Here is a 17,116-nt window from a genome sequence, read left to right as displayed (position 1 = left end):
TTTATTTAATTTTTTTGAGAGAGTCTCGCTGTGTCGCCCAGGATGGTGTGCAGTGGTGCAATCTCAGCTCACTGCAGCTTCTGCCTCCTGGGTTCAAGTGATTCTCCTGCCTCAGCCTCCAAAGTAGCTGGGACTATAGGCGCCCACCACCATGCCTGGCTAATTTTTGTATTTTTTGTAAGAGAAGGGGTTTCAATATATTGGCCAGGCTGGTCTTGAACTCCTGACCTCGTGATCCGCCCACCTCAGCCTCCCAAAGTGCTGGGATTACAGGCGTGAGCCACCACGCCTGGCCCTAAATATGCTTTTTCTAAGAGCCCCAGAGCTTTTTGCTCCACTGTGCTGGTGGTATGTTCAAAATCTTGGTGTTTAGTACTTCTGGGTGGATTATGATCCACATGGATATCTTCCCTGTTTAAGCCTGAAAGCCTTTATCATAGTCCAGGGCAACATCCCTCATCCCCCAAGTGCCCAACCATCTCACATCAAATCCACAGACAAAAGTCATTAGACAACTAGTGAGCACTGTGGGTGGATCAGCACCAGTCTACCTGCTTGGAGAACAAAAGCACATGATCTACCTCCATTGCCCTTTACGACCAACAACAAATTATTTTCTTTACTTAGGTTGTGTTCAGCAACACTCACATGTATACCTAAAAATGAAAAATATAATATATAATAATTATATAAATATTAGCATAAGTATATTCATAATGTTACTATTATATTAATACAATTCAGAAATATATTAATATAAATTTATCAGTAATATGAATTAATATTTATATTAATAAAATATAATCTATATAATATTTTATATAATAGTTTCCTACATGAACTCGAGACAATTTAATGAGACAGGCAGAAAGGTATTATCAATGTGGGGTGCAGTAGGAGTAATACAGCCTAAAATTATACAGTCATACTGCCTTAGATCAAATTCCAATTCATATAAGTATGATCCCGAGTTAAAAATTCTCTCTAGTTTAGTCACGTCCTTTACAAACTGGGAGAAGAGCAATATTATCTACTTTAAATAACTATTTTAAGGATTAAATTAGCAAATACCTATAAAGAATTTAGCCCAGTGCCTGACATGTAGTAAAGTTTTGTATTTATCTTTGACTACACAGCACAATTACATAAGAGAGATGGAATTCGAGTCTGATAGAGAGTCCAATCCTTGTTCCACTACATCATGGAAAAATGCAGCTAAATTTCAGATCCTAAGTGGCATGTTTTTAAAATATCCATTTCACTGACCCCAAAAACCTCTTACCCTAAGCTTCATGGATTCCTAAGATCAAACAAGGCTACTTAGACACTATTGACATCTGCAAATTGGCCTAAGTGTGGATTCAAACACAATACTTATAGTCATGCTATTACATGGCAGTAACATGTGTTTAAGCATCTGGCATCTTTCAGAAAGTTCATATTCGGAATAAGAACTGTTAAAAAAATACAAATACAGTCAGTCTGGAGCTTATCTCTTACTTTAAATCTTCAAAGGACAGCCAAGTCTCAACTAATTATGGAAGAATCAATGAGATAGTACTTATCTTTTCAATGAAGAACACACAGACAGCTCATTTTTCAAGCTTTCACAGCAATGTGCTAGTGTAAGATTTCGGTGGCTGCTAAGATTCTGTGAGTTGCTTAAAACTTCCCAAGCTTTCCTACATTTTTATTTAGAAGAAGAAAATAAGGCGTATTAGATTTAACAATGTGATAAACTCTATGTACCCTTCGGTGGTCACTTTCTTGTATGACAATAAGTACCATTGTAATATTTACCCTTATAAAAAATAAATTTAAAAAGTATAGTCCCAGTCTGTGTCTATACGTGGTTTATGATTAAGAATGTAAAGTGGTATCTTCATGGTTCTGATATTTGAAGATTAATACCAACTCTTTTTTGTATAACCAGTTTATACCAAATAAAACCTGCCTCTCAACTCAGAGATAGCTTTTTAATATACATCTTTCTAGAATATACCACGTACTCACAAACACATTTACATATATGTTTGTATGTTTCTCCCTTTAATGGGGGTCATATCATTTTGATTTTAAAAATTGTTTTAATTAAATTGTTTTACTTTAATAGCTTTAGAAGTGTAAGTGGGTTTTGTTTACATGGATGAATTGCACAGTGGTAAAGTCGAGATTTTAGTACAGCCATCACTGGAGTGGTGCACATTGTACCCAATGAGTAGTTTTCTATCCCTTACTTCCTCTTACCCTTCTCCCTTCTGAGTCTCCAATGTCCATTATTCCATTTTGTATGTCTTTGTGTACCCATAGCTTAGCTCCCACTTATAAGTTAGAACATATGGTATTTTGTTTTCCATTACTGAGTTAATTCACTTAGAATAATGGCTTCCAGCTCCATCCAGGTTGCTGCAAAAGACAATATTTTATTCTTTTTTATGGCTGAGTAGTATTCCATGTTGTATTTACAACACATTTTCTTTATCCACTGGTTGGTTTAACAGCACTTAGGTTGGCTCCATATCTTTGCAATTGTGAATTGTGCTGTGATAAACATGTTGGTGCAGGTATATCTTTTTTTTTTTAATTGGTTTTGCTCAAATACTTTATTCAATCAAAAAATAACAAGAATCTATTATATTTGGTATTTTGTGCCTATACATATTTTTTTATACACCAGCATATGATATATGAGGAAATACATTCTTCATCTAAATCGTATCTAATGATATGCATAAGGTTATTTCAGGTTACATTTATATTATACTTATTTATTTTATCAAGCATTATGAAGAAAGCATTTTGACATCCCAAAGAGACATTTCTCTCCTGTACTGTAATATAATTTAGTCATATCTCAAGCTAATTCTGAGAAATTGAAATATAAGCAAAAGTAACAGTTCCATAAATATAAGTAAAGATAAACAAAAAAACTTAAAGGGAGCAATGTGAAAACATGTCTGACTTTTCAGCTAGATCATTTTAATTTTTTCTTTGGCAAACAACTGAACAAAACCCCAAATTACCCAAATTTACTAAGGAAGTGGAGCCACATGATGATAATCAACACAAGAGTCTCTGCAGCCATCCGGAATTCAAGCTGTGCATATGGAGAACTCTGCTATTCCAAAACAACTTGTATACCAGGGGTGATTCTCTATACTCCATTTGGATTATGAGTCATTTAGGAAGCAAAATTAGATTTCCCCCCCACCCAAAGATTGTTTTTTCTTGTCATTGCATGCTCACACACAGGGCTCAGAGTTGATGGATAACTCACTCCTAGCACCCTGCTTCCCAGAAATGGAGATAGCAGAATTGTATTTTACCCAATAGATAATTTACTCTTGACTAATGACCACTTAGATAGCAGGCAAAAGGATTCAAATTTCTAACCTCTAATGGAAATTTAAGGTAAAAATTGAAACAAATATTTGTCAAATTATTAAATTCTTAGTGAGATGATTAGTAATGTTGATACAGAGCTAGCAAAGTAAGGAAATTTTCAGCACCCCTAAGTTTATGAAAAGTCATGCAAACTTCAGTTTAGGCACACTCTAAATGAATTTGCAGCAGTCTTTCTAGCCTAAAAATATTTTGTAAATTTCATTCAATTACTAAATATTGACTGACAAAAACTACAAAATAAATCTTGGTTAGATGAACAGGTATCTCTCACGTGTGACTTTGGGTTAGACATAAAGAATGCAAACAATAAAGGGATATGGAATTGTTTCTAGAGGAACCTAGAATTTAAAATGTTAAGAAATGTACACAGAAAGTAAATATATGGCATAAGGAGTGGAAAGTGATATGTGTCTTTAAAAGATTTCTGGGACATTGTGCGATGGACGCCAAAGGGGAGAAGTCATGGAAGAGGCAGAGTTTGAAGTGACTCTTCTAGGACTGCAATGATTTGCACCTAAGACCTGGAGAAGAGTATCACAGATACTCACATGTAATGGCACACAGGTGTGCAGACGCTGTTTGGTAGGAAATGGAAAACCAGGGAATATTTGTGAATAGGAAAATGATATGGTCAGGGTTTTGCGTCAGGAAAAGCAATCGGCAGAAAGTATTTAAACTGTGTGGGAGGGTGGAAAGGCTGGAGGGGAGGGAATGGACTGCCTGCAGGGCTCTGAAGTGTGGAGCTGGAGCTTGGGATCAGGCCAGAGTGGGGGATAAGAGTTTGGGAATCTGGGTGTCCTTTTCCTAGTGTTCATAATTGAGAAGACCCAAGAAGAGCAAAGGGCAGGGCAGTTTCTTGCTGGACAGCGACAGCATCAGAAAGACCAACCTCTATGCTAAATATCTCGTCTAACGTGACATCTCAAAACACCACCACCACCACCACCACCACACACACAAAACGCCCCCAAACCAAAAACCCTCAGTACAAAGAGGTGCAGAGAATCAGAGAGGATAGCGCACTCCAGGACCCACCAGGGCTAAAACTAAGGCAAAGATGACATGGAGGATATTTAAAACAGTGTACTTGGACCTTCTTCAACAGCCATCTTTCCTGGCCGATAGAAACTCAGGAGTCCCTGCTTTAAATAGATTGTTATGGCCTGCGTTCTTTTCTAAAAGGTGTTTTAAGCTACTTTGTTTTCCCGAAAGCTGCTACAGCTGTGGTGGCTGTCTCTCTTTCGTGCCTGTGAAGGAGCACTGGGCTCAGGAATATGCAGGGCCAGCGATATTATTCAAGTTCATTCTCTTTACCGCGCCCTGAAAGTGGGGTCTGAGCGTCCACCCGGCGGCCTCGCCAAGAAGGAACTTGGCATAGTTTTCCAGCTGGTAAGTAGATAGGCAAAGGAAAGAAAGCAGGGTATGAAGAGCGCCCCCGTGGGAAGCAAGAGTTAAGGCTGCCACCGACCCGGCTTTACCCTCAAACCCAGGAAACCGGGGTCACTCAGGGCGAGGGACTGCCCCCGAGCGAGCTGGGCTGCAGGTGCTCGGAGGAAAGTCAGATCTTATGAGCGCTCCTGGTTATCTCCGCGGCTCTTTCTCCAGGAAAATAATCCTGGCACCATCACTCAGGAGCCATCTGTCTTCGCCCCAGTTCCCCGGGGTCAAGCGGCCAGCCCAGGGTCAGGGTCGTGCTGGGGGCGGGCGGGAGGACAGCCCTGCAGCTGGAAGCACAGGGGCCGAGGGAATCCCGCGAACCCGCCAGAGCGCGCCGCAGCGGGCGTCCCGGGGCTTTCCCAGCCTCCGGTGCGCGGCAGCCGCGGGCGCTGAGTCCCTCCAGCTCAGTGCAGCCGGGTGGGAGCTGCCGAGCCCAGCAGGTGGGTGTGGAGGAGCCGGGCCCGGGGCAGCAGGAGCTGCGGGCAGGCGGGAGCTGAGGGAGGCGCCCCGCCGAGGTGTGGGCGGCGCCCGCCCGCCAGCGCCCCGGCCGCGCCCTGGACACCCGGGCGCTGTCCCTAGCTGAGCGCACAGCTCCGGCGCCGCGAGGCCGAGCCCTGGCGTCCCCGGCGGCGCCCTGCCGACTTGCACAGCTCCGTCACCCCACCCCGCCGCCCACCTCGAGAGCCGCTAGCGCCGAGGAGGAGGAGGGGGAGGAGGAGGAGGAAGAGAAGGCGGCGGCCGTTCCAGCCGGCGGGTGCGCGGAGCGCGGGAGGAGGCGGAGCGGGAGGCTGGGGTGGCCGCAGCCGTGTGTGCGCGCCGGGCCGGCGAGCTGCGGGGCGGGGGAGCGGCGCCCCAGAGCGCGCCGCCTCGCCTCCCGCGCGCAGCCTCTGCCCCGCTCCGCCACAGACACACACCCACCAAGCACCCACCGCCCTCCGCCCTCCGCCCTCCGCCCCCGCGGCCACCGCCGCTGCCGCGTCTCGGGCAGCCCCAGAGAGCGGCAACTCCCGGGCTGGCGCGACTCGCTTTCCGGCTCCTTCCGCGCGGCGAGCTCAGCCCCGCTCGATTTTTCCTTTTCGGCTCCAGCCCTCTCTCGTCTGGGTGGCGGTGGCGGCGGCAGGGGGATGGGGACCCCGCGTGGGGAAGAGGGTGAAGATCGACGAAGATTATTGTTCTTTTAAAGGATGCCTTAGCTTCCTCCCGCCGCCTCTCCTCTGAGCCTTCCTACTAGAGACCGGGAACCAGAGTCAGGGATGTAAAGACTGGGGGAAAGCACGCCAGGAGCTCCAGCCAGCCGGGGAGACCCTCCTCTTTGCGGAGGGGAGGGGGATTTCCAGCGACAGATCATTGGCGAAGGGGATCGTCGCGGGGAGAGGCTCCCTGGAGGGAGCGGGGAATCCCGCAGCCCTTTGTGGTGCCCGAGCCCGTGCCGCCTGCTGAGCGGGGTCTGTGGGAGCTAGGTAAGTGGCGGGGGCATTGCTGCCCCTCGAAGGGGTCTTCCTTTAAGAATGAATCATCGCGGCAGCCTAGCCAGACTTGAGTTGCTAAAGGAATTGGAAACTGCCATATGGCGCCCAGTGGACTTATACACAAAGCTGACTTAGCCCTGAGAGGGTTTTTAATGTAAGACTCCTTCCTGGTGGGGAAGGCGCTCAAGTGTTAGCCCTTGAAAAGCTTCCCAGCAGCCTGAATGGGAAGGGATGAGGATGTTATTTCTAGGAGCTGAGCTCTCGTTGCCTTCCGTCCATTTGTTGGTAAATGCCACTCTCACATGCACACACTTGTGGGACTGGATTTAGGGAGTGTGATGTCTCTGATGTGTGAACGATCCTCAGAACACAGAGACATTCATGCATTTTATTCTTCAAGCGGTGCGCGGTCTCGGTTCTGTAGCACGATTCCCGAGAGGGAGAACGGGTCTCTAAGGAGAGAGCTTCATGGCTGTTTCCAACACACTCTGCTAGGGGACTTGGGAATACGTTTGCCCTGAATAGCACCAAAAGACATCGACCATTTGCCTCATCATTTGCTCCCGGTGCTTAATGACCCTCTTCAAAATAGTATGCCGCCATCCATTTTCTCGAGTTATGAGCATTTATGTGTATTCATTCATAAAAACTGTCAGTGTGCAATATGCACAAACATGCCATTTATGCAACATTTATGACTGCACATGTGTTTCAACAATAAGTAGGAATACATACAAGATGAAAAAAATTTAGTATGCACAGATGTACACTGGGTTAATTCCATGCAGGTTGAACATTCCTTCTAATCAAGTTGTGCAGTAATGTCAAGATTTTAAGTATCATATCACATTTTCATTTTTGCATTGATTCATTTTTTTATTTTGTTGGGAATCTGATTTTTTTTAACCAGGGGAAAGGAAGAGTAAGCGTTTTATTGTTACTGCTTTTTAAAAGTGTAGTATAGTGTGGGATAGAGGTCTCTTGGTTTATTTGCCAATAAAGAGCAATAAAGAGAGATTTCAGTCAAAAATCTTGTCTTACCTGTCAGTGGTGAATAACTTACAGGAAAGATTTTGTAAAAGAGGGTAATATTCTAAAGTTATATACAAAGAAAATGAAGTTTTGCTTTATGTATTTCACTCTCTAGGGGTGTGTGTGTGTGTGTGTGTGTGTGTAAATAAATATAAAGTTGTCCAAAACTTGTAGTACATGAATAAAACCCATAGACATCTAGGCTAGAGAGTTCTTTGTTTATCAATTAACTCAAACAGTTTAGTAATTTGGCACATTACACATGTGTATGCACATTTAATTGCTGTTTGAGGGGGTGTTTTTTAATGTAAGGGCATGGATAAAGTGCTTACTTGTATGGTGGCATGGACTCTCTGAAAATACTGAAGGTCCAACGTAGAAGTAACTTTCTTCCCCACTGAGGGAAAACTATCCTCATCACCTAGAAGAGTTAATATGCTTCCACAAGGTAAATACCAGAATCCCTTCCTTCAGGTTTTGGATAATCGTTTATCACAAATCGAATTCTGTCTAATGCACTCTTCTTCCTTCTCTGGCACTACTCAGACTTTTGGAGAAAGGAGTGAATTACTTGGCAGTTCTGTTTGCTTTCTTCCTCCTTTAACCTTCACCTTCCCCTCTCCATGTTAGTGTTCTCAAATCTCCCTCATACCCAAACCCACACGTATCGACTCCAGAAAATCACTCTACTGCCTGCCACGTTGAGAGCTCTCATCTCACATCTTTCTTCTCTATTGCCTCTCTTTTCTTTTCTCCTATTTTTCCAAATAGAATCAATCCATGCATCAGTTGAAACCAGTTCGCATTTCACTGCCTTCCAAGTCCCACAGTTCAACTTTCCAAGCATACATATTTACTGAATATTCAAACGGGATTAGTAGAAATTATTGCTTTACCCGTTCCTTTCTGTTTGGGTTTTAAAACTTCATTGTTTATGCAATAGGGTAACTACTTGCCTTAACTTTCAGTATGGTAATAAAAGTAAGATTGCTAGAATAATGAAATGGCAGGGTATAGTTTCGATCACCTTTCTTGGCAACTTAAGAGTGTATCTGTCCAGGTTTTTTGTATACCTGCCTGCATGTCTACAAATGCGCAAGTCTGCAGAGCATCTTTGTTAAATATTGAAAAAATATTCTTTCTAGAATGCGTATCTGGCATTCTTATATTGTAGAGAGATCAGTTTATGTGTATAACATGTTATGAAGGTAGACCCAAACCCGGGAAATCTATAAGATAGATTTCATTCTGACCTAATGCATTTTTTTCTTCATAAAGAACTAAATAGTTTCTTTGAAATTTGCTGTCTCTTAATGACTAATTCCAAAGGAAGATTCTTAAAGTTGATAGGAAATCTTACACATATTTTAAGGAAAATGTATAAGGGTAAGATATTCTACTTATTTCAAACCGTGAACTTTTTATATTTGTTTTATATGCTTCAGGTTGATTTTACGTAAAATTGTGATTCCTATTATTTTCACAGAGGCTTCAGAGAAGTGGATGGTACAAAGGCATTATATGGGATTTCTTTTTAAGTCCAGAGGTTTTTTGTTTTGTTTTTGCTAGAGTTTGTGGCCTTGTTACTCCCTAAGTGATAGAATAAACTTTATAGAGCAGAGTAGCATTAGGTTTTTAGTCACATTCTACAAGTATCTTTATAGTCTAGATCTGTAGCCCATTCTGTTTCATTGCTTAATTTCTCCTTGTGCCTCTCAAATATGTATTCTCACCAACTCTTTACTGCAAGTACGAGTTGTGAGCCAGAAGGTCATGTGTGTGAGACCAGGAATCCCTTGACCTGTGTAAGCCAAACGCTCTTGTATTATCTTGAAAAGTGCCTATTCCTATAGGTTGAATTTTAACTATGTTTGCTATCTGATTTAAAGTCCCATAGCTGCTCATTGACTCATTAATTAAATCATTTATTACTTATTAAATATATAGAAGAACAAGAGTGTTTGAATAGAATGTAATGAATGCAAAAGACATAGAAGATAAGCCCTACCCTCAAGAATTTTTTAGGGTTAAAGAAAAAAACTTGAATAACTCATTGAAGAATCGCAGTTATAGTTCAAAATGAAAGATCTCTTTTATACAGAAATACACTTAATGATTTTATACTTAGTAAATTAATTTAAACAAATCCATGAAGAGGATCATGAAAATTTTCACCAACTATGCATTTGGCAGTTGTTAGAAAAAAAATAACAATAACAGTAATAATAATTGTATTAAAATATTTAATTTTCAACTTAGAGTATTATAAGTAATACTAGTTATTTTATTGGCCTATATAAAATAAAGTTATTGTTGTTGTTATTATAGCACCTACTTGAGGCAGATACTGTTTTAAGCATTTTGCAAATATTATTTTCATTCTAAGAACCACCCTATGGGGTCGCTGTCAGAAATGCCCTTTATTATATAGATATGAAAACTAATGCTCAGAGACTTTTCTTAACTTGTCTAAAATCATATAGGAAGTAAATGGTAAAGTCAAGCTTGAACCTAGGTGCTCTGGCTTCACTTAACCACTATGATATTCAGAAGTGTTAAGAATGAGCCCAGGCAGAACAAGAAAAAATGCTTACAGTTCCTAGATTATTTGGAACTATATCTTCTCACTCACTAAAGGGTGCCCTGGTCATTATTATACTGAGATGCTTGAAAAAGGCCAAAAGTAAGACAAAACCCCCATATTTTCAACATGAATTTGAAATAAGAAGGTAGTTCAAAGGCTGGTTTTTATGATGTAGGTATGATTTTATCAGAATGTTAACACATTAGAAACTACTAGCTTTACAGGGACCACAGAAAATGATGCTGGATGATTCAGATGATCTGATTGGTCAGTTTATTTTCATTTTCAGGTTTTTTTAAAAAAAGTTTGTGAATTATTTTCAATATAGTATTACAAGTATGTTTAATGTAGGCTATTTTTAGAATTATTTATTTATGTTTTTAAAAAATATTAGTTCTGAAATATAATTGTTTTACTCATGGTTCCATGTTTTTCTCTGTAAAACATGTGAATATTGCAATGGAAACTAAAACATAGTTACTTAAAAGATTTACATATTAGTAGTATAGTGTCTAGAATGCATTTATTTTATTAAGTGCAGAATTACTATGATTAAGTTATGAAACCATAAATATTTTCGTCAAGAAAACTTTATATATTTGAAGAAAAGTTTTTTTTCTAAATAGCCCCTAATTCTGTTATGTGAACAATGTCATCCAGATTAAATTTGAAATTTAAAATGATTAAATATTGCCTGCAGGAAGCCATAGAATCAAATATTTAGATATATTCTCATGATTGACATTTTAATTTTTCACATGAATATTAGGTCTTACAGGTTCAATCACATTGTACAGCCAACCTTGAACCTACAATTGGCTTATTAGATAAAATTTCATTTTAAAAGTTGGGTTATTTTGGAACTTGTATACGTTTCCTTATAAAAATAGTACTTTAAGTGATGTTTAGATCCTCAGACCAATCCACCAAAACCCTTTTAATAACTAAATATACCTGAAATACAGCTGTTAGTAATGGAAAAACAAACAAACAAAAAAAACCCCAGCCATTATGTATAGCAATACTCCTGGGAAATCATTTGATTTAAATAATGTTTACTGTCTTCCTCTGTGTGAGACTCATTTAAGATACAGAGGTGAATGCAGTACTGCCTAGGCCCACAAGGAGGAGAGCAAATGGAGAAGGTGTTTGTACACAAGTAACTGACGTTAGGAAGAATGAAGGAAGCATTATAAAACTGACAGAGGCAAAGTGTTGGATATTTGATTCAGAGTTCTACCATGAGATCCAGGGACTGCATATCCCCTTGAGGTTCTCATTTGGTTGTTCATCCTAAAGGTATCTACTGACCTTCTCTGTGCCAAGTCCCACATAAATATGAATAAAACACCATACACTTACAGCCTACACTTGTAGACAAATAAATCACAACAAACTATTACAAATGCTATTGGTAGATTGGGATGGGAATTCAGCGGAGTCATTGTATGACAGAAGAATCCCAACAGTAAGAAAATACAGTTGCTTTGTGCTTCTAAATGTATTTAGAGCCATGATACTTTACTCAGTCAGATCCAATACCCCCTTTTTATATATAATACTTTGTAATCTCCCCTTATGTTCCTGAAATAATATTTATAGACAATAAATCCTATCTACACATAACATTTTTAAAAATCAATACAAATTCCCTATATATAATAGAAAGAGTAAATAAGAAGAAAGCAGCTTATGATAAAATAGGAGGTTTATAATATGTATGTGCTCAGATATGACTACACTAAAAGATGTACTAAAATAGTCAGATGCTTGCTGCTTAAAATGCATAGGTTTGGATAAGGAGATAAGCTCAGATAAGATCTGAAGATAAATTTGGATAAGAAGATAATATTCAATTGAATATTGTTGACACTTTTGTATATGTGACATTTTAAAATAAGAGCAAAATAAATATATTCATTGAATGTGACAGCAGCAATTGCAAACATATGTGGGTGTACTGGATTAGTGAATCAGTTAACAGGAGCAGCATGATAGCTGGTGACATAACTTTCCAAAATGGTGAGCAAATCTTGATGATAGCACCCTCTATCATTCCTAGAAAATTCCTGTGTAAAAATATGCTATGAACAATAGGGCTAGTGTTTAGTCACAGATAACGGTAAGCAAGTTTTTCATTTACATAGGTGTCTGGTAAGATGTGTAGGGAGCAATATTTCCTGCATTCTTGGGTCTTGCCCTTCAAACATTTCACAACTTTAGGAAACTCACTCTAAAGGATTCTATTCATCTCATTCAGCAGCACTGATTATGACTATATTCTCCTATTGAAGAAAGCCAATCCAATTCTACGTGTGGGTGGCTATTTTGAAAAAGCCAAGCTCTCTAAGTTTTTAGTATGAAGGTAAGTTTAGTGATTGACTAAATACAAAATAAATAGCAACCAAATGTAATCTTGTGGATTGCTAAACATTTAGAGACATCCGATTAGTGGGCACAATCTGATGATTTGATTATCACTGTGAAGAGTTTCATTTTCTACGTGGGATAGACAGACAAGACTTCACAGATAAAGTGACATCTAAGTTCATTTTTAAAAGATGAATAAGCATTCTCCAGGTGGAAAAGGAGGTGGATGGAGAACATTCTAGGCAGAAGGAACAGCGTTTACAAAGCAATGTCATAAAAAGGGCTTGGCTGGTGACTGAGGCTCAGCATTGGCAGTTGTAGGAAGTGATGGGAGACAAGGCTGAAGAAGGTTGGGGATTAGATGTGAAAGGTGTTTATTTATCCTACATCCTTTGGATTTTTTCCTGGAAGACAGGTGGGGGAGGGGGCTAACTGCAATTGTTTAATAAGTGGCATAGTCGACTTTATTTTTGGTGACAATCTCTGAGCTAATGTGAAGAGGATTAACTTTAACAGGAGAAAAAGTCGATACTTGGGAGACTAGTTGGAAGTCTTTCAAGGAATGCAACTAAGATAACATCTAAGACTTGCCTTAAACAGGGATGGTGAAGAAGAGGGGCGATTTGGATTCCTGATGGCAAACACCTGTAATCTAAGGGAGTCCAAGTTTTCCACCTCACAATACAGGCCATAAGAGTAGGCATTAGCCTCCTTTTTTTCTTTTCAAGGGTGATTGTATTAGTTGAGGTAACTTGAACTTCTGTGATAAACTTCCATATTTCCGTGGTTAATAGAGTGGACATTTATTTTTGCTTGTATGAGAGTTCAATGTGTGTGTTCAGTACAGTGATTTGGGGACCCAAATCTTGCTCTTGATGGTAGAAACATGAAGTTCTCTGCATCCAGCTGACATTGTGGAAGAGGATGAACATAGAGAAAGCACACCCAAGTAGTGACACACCTGGCGTCTATTCATACTCTGCTGGTGAGATAGTCACATTGTTCTGTATGCAAAGAGGGCTAGAGTTTGCAACCTCTGGCTGGGAGGCCACTTTCCAGTCATATTTCTGTATGATGGAAAGGGAAGCACAGATTTTGCTAAACAGAAATTTCTGCTATGTTTTGCTCTCTGGCTATAGGTAGGAAAACCTCAACCCCAGAAGACAACCTGAATCTCACCTAGTCACTGTATCCATCTCAAAGTCCAGGTTCTATGGCTGATGCTGAATGCCCACCACCATTTAGTCTGGATATGGACCCTCATTGTGCAGAAACGTTTGTGCTGAAAGGCAAGTTATCAGCCTCCAATATACAGGCATACCTCATTTGTATGGTGCTTTGTTTTATGGTGCTTAACAGTTGCTGCTGCAATTTTTACAAATTGAAGGTTTGTGGCAGCCCCACATCACGTGAGTCTGTCAGCATCATTTTTCTAACAGTGTGCTCACTCCATGTCTTACATTTTGGTAATTCACCCAATATCTCAAATGTTATTATTATATAGTTTATGGTGATCCATGATCAGTGATATTTGATATTACAATTGTAATTGGGGCATCATGAGTTGTGCCCATATAAGATGGTAAACTTGATGGATAAATGTGTGGGTTCCGACTGCTCCACTGACTGGCTATTCCCACCACTCTCTCCCTCTCGTTGGGCCTTCCTATTCCCTGAGACACAACAATATTGAAAATAGGCCAATTCATAACCCTACAGTGACCTCTAAATGTTGAAGTGAAAAGACGAATCACGTCTGTCCCTTTAAATCAATAGCTAGAAAGGATTAAGCTTAGTGAGGAAGGCATGTTAAAAGCCAAGACAGGCTGAGAGTTAGTCCTCTTGTTCCAGTCAGCCAAGTTGTGAATGCAAAGGAAAAGTTCTTGAAGGAAATTAAAAATGCTACTCCAATGAACTCATGAATGATAATAACAGAAAAAGGGTCCTATTACTGATACGGAGAACGTTTTAGTGGTCTAAATAGATCAAATCAACCACAACATTCCCTTTTAAACCAAAGCCTAATCCAGAACAAGACCCTAACTTTCTTCAATTCCATGAAGGCTGACAGAGTTGAGGAAACTGCAGAAGAAAATTTTCAAGCTAGCAGAGTTTGGTTCATAGGTTTAAAAATAAATAAATCATCTCTATAATATAAAAGTGCAAGGTGAAGAAACAAGTGTTAAATACAGAATCTGCAACAAGTTATCCAAAAGATCTAGCTAAGATTGTTGGTGATGATGGCTACACTGAACATGATATTTTAAAAATTTCTTTAGAGACAGGGTCTCACCTTGTCACCCAGTCTAGAGAGCAGTGGCATGCTCACAGTTCACTGCAGGCTTGAACTCCTGGGCTCATGGGATCTACCCCCTTCAGTCTTCCAAGTACTTGGAACTCAGGCTTGTACCACAACACCTGGAAATTTTTTTATTAAAAAATTTCTCTAATTAAAAAAAGACAAGATCTCACTATGTTACCCACAACAGACTTTTAATGGAGATGAAACAGGCTTCTGTTGAGAGGTGATGCCACTTAGGCCTTGCGATAGCTAGAGAGAAGTCAATGCCTGACTTCAAAGCTTCAAAGGATAGGCTTACTTTCTTGGTAGAGGCTAATGTAGCTGGTGACCTTAATTTGAATTCATTGCTTATTTTCTATTCTGAAATCCTAGGGCCATTAAGAATGATGCTAAATTTACTCTGCCTATGCTCTAGAAATGGAACAATGAAGCCTGAATGGCAATGTATTTGATTACAGCATGGTTTGCTGATATTTTAAGCCCACCCTTAGAACGTACTGCTTAAAAAAAACATTCTTTTCAAAATATTACTGCTTTTTGACAATGTTTCACATCATCAAAGAGCTCTGATGGAGATGTACAAGGAAATTAATGTTTTCATGCATGCTAACACAATATCCATTCTATAGCTCATGGATCAAGGAATAATTTTGACTTTCAAGCCCATTATTTCAGAAATACCTTTTATAAGGCTATACTTGCCATACACAGTCATTTCTCTGATAGATCTGGACAACGTTAATTGAAAACATTCTGGAAAGGATTCACCATTCTAGATCACATTAAGAACATCTGTGATTGATGGGAGGAGGTCAAAAATATCAACAATATCAGGAATTAGGCAGAAATTGATTCTAATCCACATGGATGACTTTGAAGGGTTTAAGACTTCAATGAAGAAAATAACTGCACATGTGGTAGAAAGAAGTGGAATTGTAAGTGGAGTCAGAAGATATACATAAATTGTTGTGACCTCATATTCAAACCTGAGCAGAGAAGAAATTGCTTCTTATGGTTGAGGAAAGACAGTGGTTTCTTGAGATGGAATCTACTCTCGGTTCAAGACACTGTGAACATTGTTGAAATCGCAACTAAGGATTTGGAATATTACACCAACTTAGTTGATAAAACAGAAGCACGATTTGAGAGGATTGACTCAGATTTGAACAAAGGGCTAGTGTGGGTAAAATGCTATCAAATAACATTACATGCTACTGAGAAATCTTTTGTGAAAGGAAGACACAACTGTGGCAAACTTCATTATTGTCTTATTTTAAGAAATTGCCACGGCCACTCAAATCATCAGCAGCCACCACTGAGATCTGTCAGCAGCCAAAAAGCATCAAGGCAAGACCCTCCATTAGCAAAAAGATTACAACTCCCTGAAGGCTCAGAGGATTCTTAGCATTTTTTCCCAATAAAGCCTTTTAATTAAGGCATGAAGATTTTTATTAGACATCATAGTATTTTATAAATATTACCTTTACATGCTTTGGGAGACCAAATATTTCTGTAACTCCCTTTGTTAAGATATTCACTTCATTGCAGTGGTCTGGAAGTAAACCTGTACTATCTTGAGATATGCCTGTATAATGATAGATGAAGTTTGGAATTATTGCATTTAGAATTTCCCTTTGGAAAAGTGAAGAATGGGAGACATAGACTAGTCATTGACTCATAACATGGAAGAAATCGTGATGGATATTGTTAAAGACCCTCCTGACCTGGCAGGCACGTTCCTTTTTTAGACCCTGGTTTGCTATCTTGGAATAAATTCTTTGTTCTTTGTTCTGTGTAGACCTGCCACCTTATGGGAGGTTTTTCATTGTCCACTACTCTCCATGGCCACTTCCAAAATGGGTGTTGGGAAGTATACCCTTCCTGGAACTTATAGGGCCTTATCAGCCTGCTTCTTCTCGGTCTAAGCCTAGATGCCTAGAGGTGGTTTTGAAGTCATTGGGCTTTTTTTTCCCCTTTTTAAATTTTTTCTTAGGCCTGAATCTTAATTTCATTGACAATACAATTTTCTCAAAATTTTCATAGGTTACTTATGTATTTGCTTTCTGTCAGTTATACTGCTAGCTATAGTGAAAGTTCTCTCCTATTCATAATTGTTGAACCTGTTTCCTTCCTTTGTTCATGTCTTACCCACCCATGTCTTAAGTGGTTATGTTGGAGGTCATCTCAAAAATAGGCTTGAGTGGTTAGGTCACTTCATTAATGACATATTTACTGCCAGGCTGAGTCACTTTGTTGAACTCAGAGGTTATAATGGGCTTCTGTTACTCAAACCCTTTTTCATTATTATTTCTCACCCTTATTGTCCCTACAGCAGTGGGCTGTTGCAGCTTTATAAGGTCTTCTTTTTCAATCAGTTGTTCTGTAATACCTTGCTACAGGCAGTGAAGAGCAACTGTCAGCCAGTTACATTCTGGCTCTTTCCAATCATTTTCTCTGAAGTTATAGGCCTGCCTTCGAAGTTAGTACAGTTGGGCCAGGGCATGACAGGGTCCAAGC

The 17,116-nt window shown here is 39.8% G+C and overlaps 1 protein-coding gene across 1 annotated transcript in view; it reads left to right on the top strand.

Moving 5' to 3' along the window:
* LOC119473509 (translation initiation factor IF-2-like) overlaps positions 1-17,116 on the top strand; it is a 48,547-nt gene that overhangs the window by 3,629 nt on the left and 27,802 nt on the right. Inside the window, exons 2-3 of the mRNA XM_037744069.1 lie at positions 4,896-5,278; positions 5,382-6,302. Of these exons, the coding sequence (XP_037599997.1) occupies positions 4,896-5,278; positions 5,382-6,023 (1,025 nt within the window). The 3' untranslated portion in view covers positions 6,024-6,302. The remainder of the gene's footprint in view (positions 1-4,895; positions 5,279-5,381; positions 6,303-17,116) is intronic.

This window comes from Cebus imitator, unplaced genomic scaffold, assembly GCF_001604975.1.
Source record: "Cebus imitator isolate Cc_AM_T3 unplaced genomic scaffold, Cebus_imitator-1.0 Scaffold9, whole genome shotgun sequence".
Lineage (NCBI taxonomy): Eukaryota > Metazoa > Chordata > Mammalia > Primates > Cebidae > Cebus > Cebus imitator.
The sequence above is the reverse complement of the archived record's forward strand: the minus strand, read 5'-3'. Positions and strand labels throughout refer to the sequence as shown.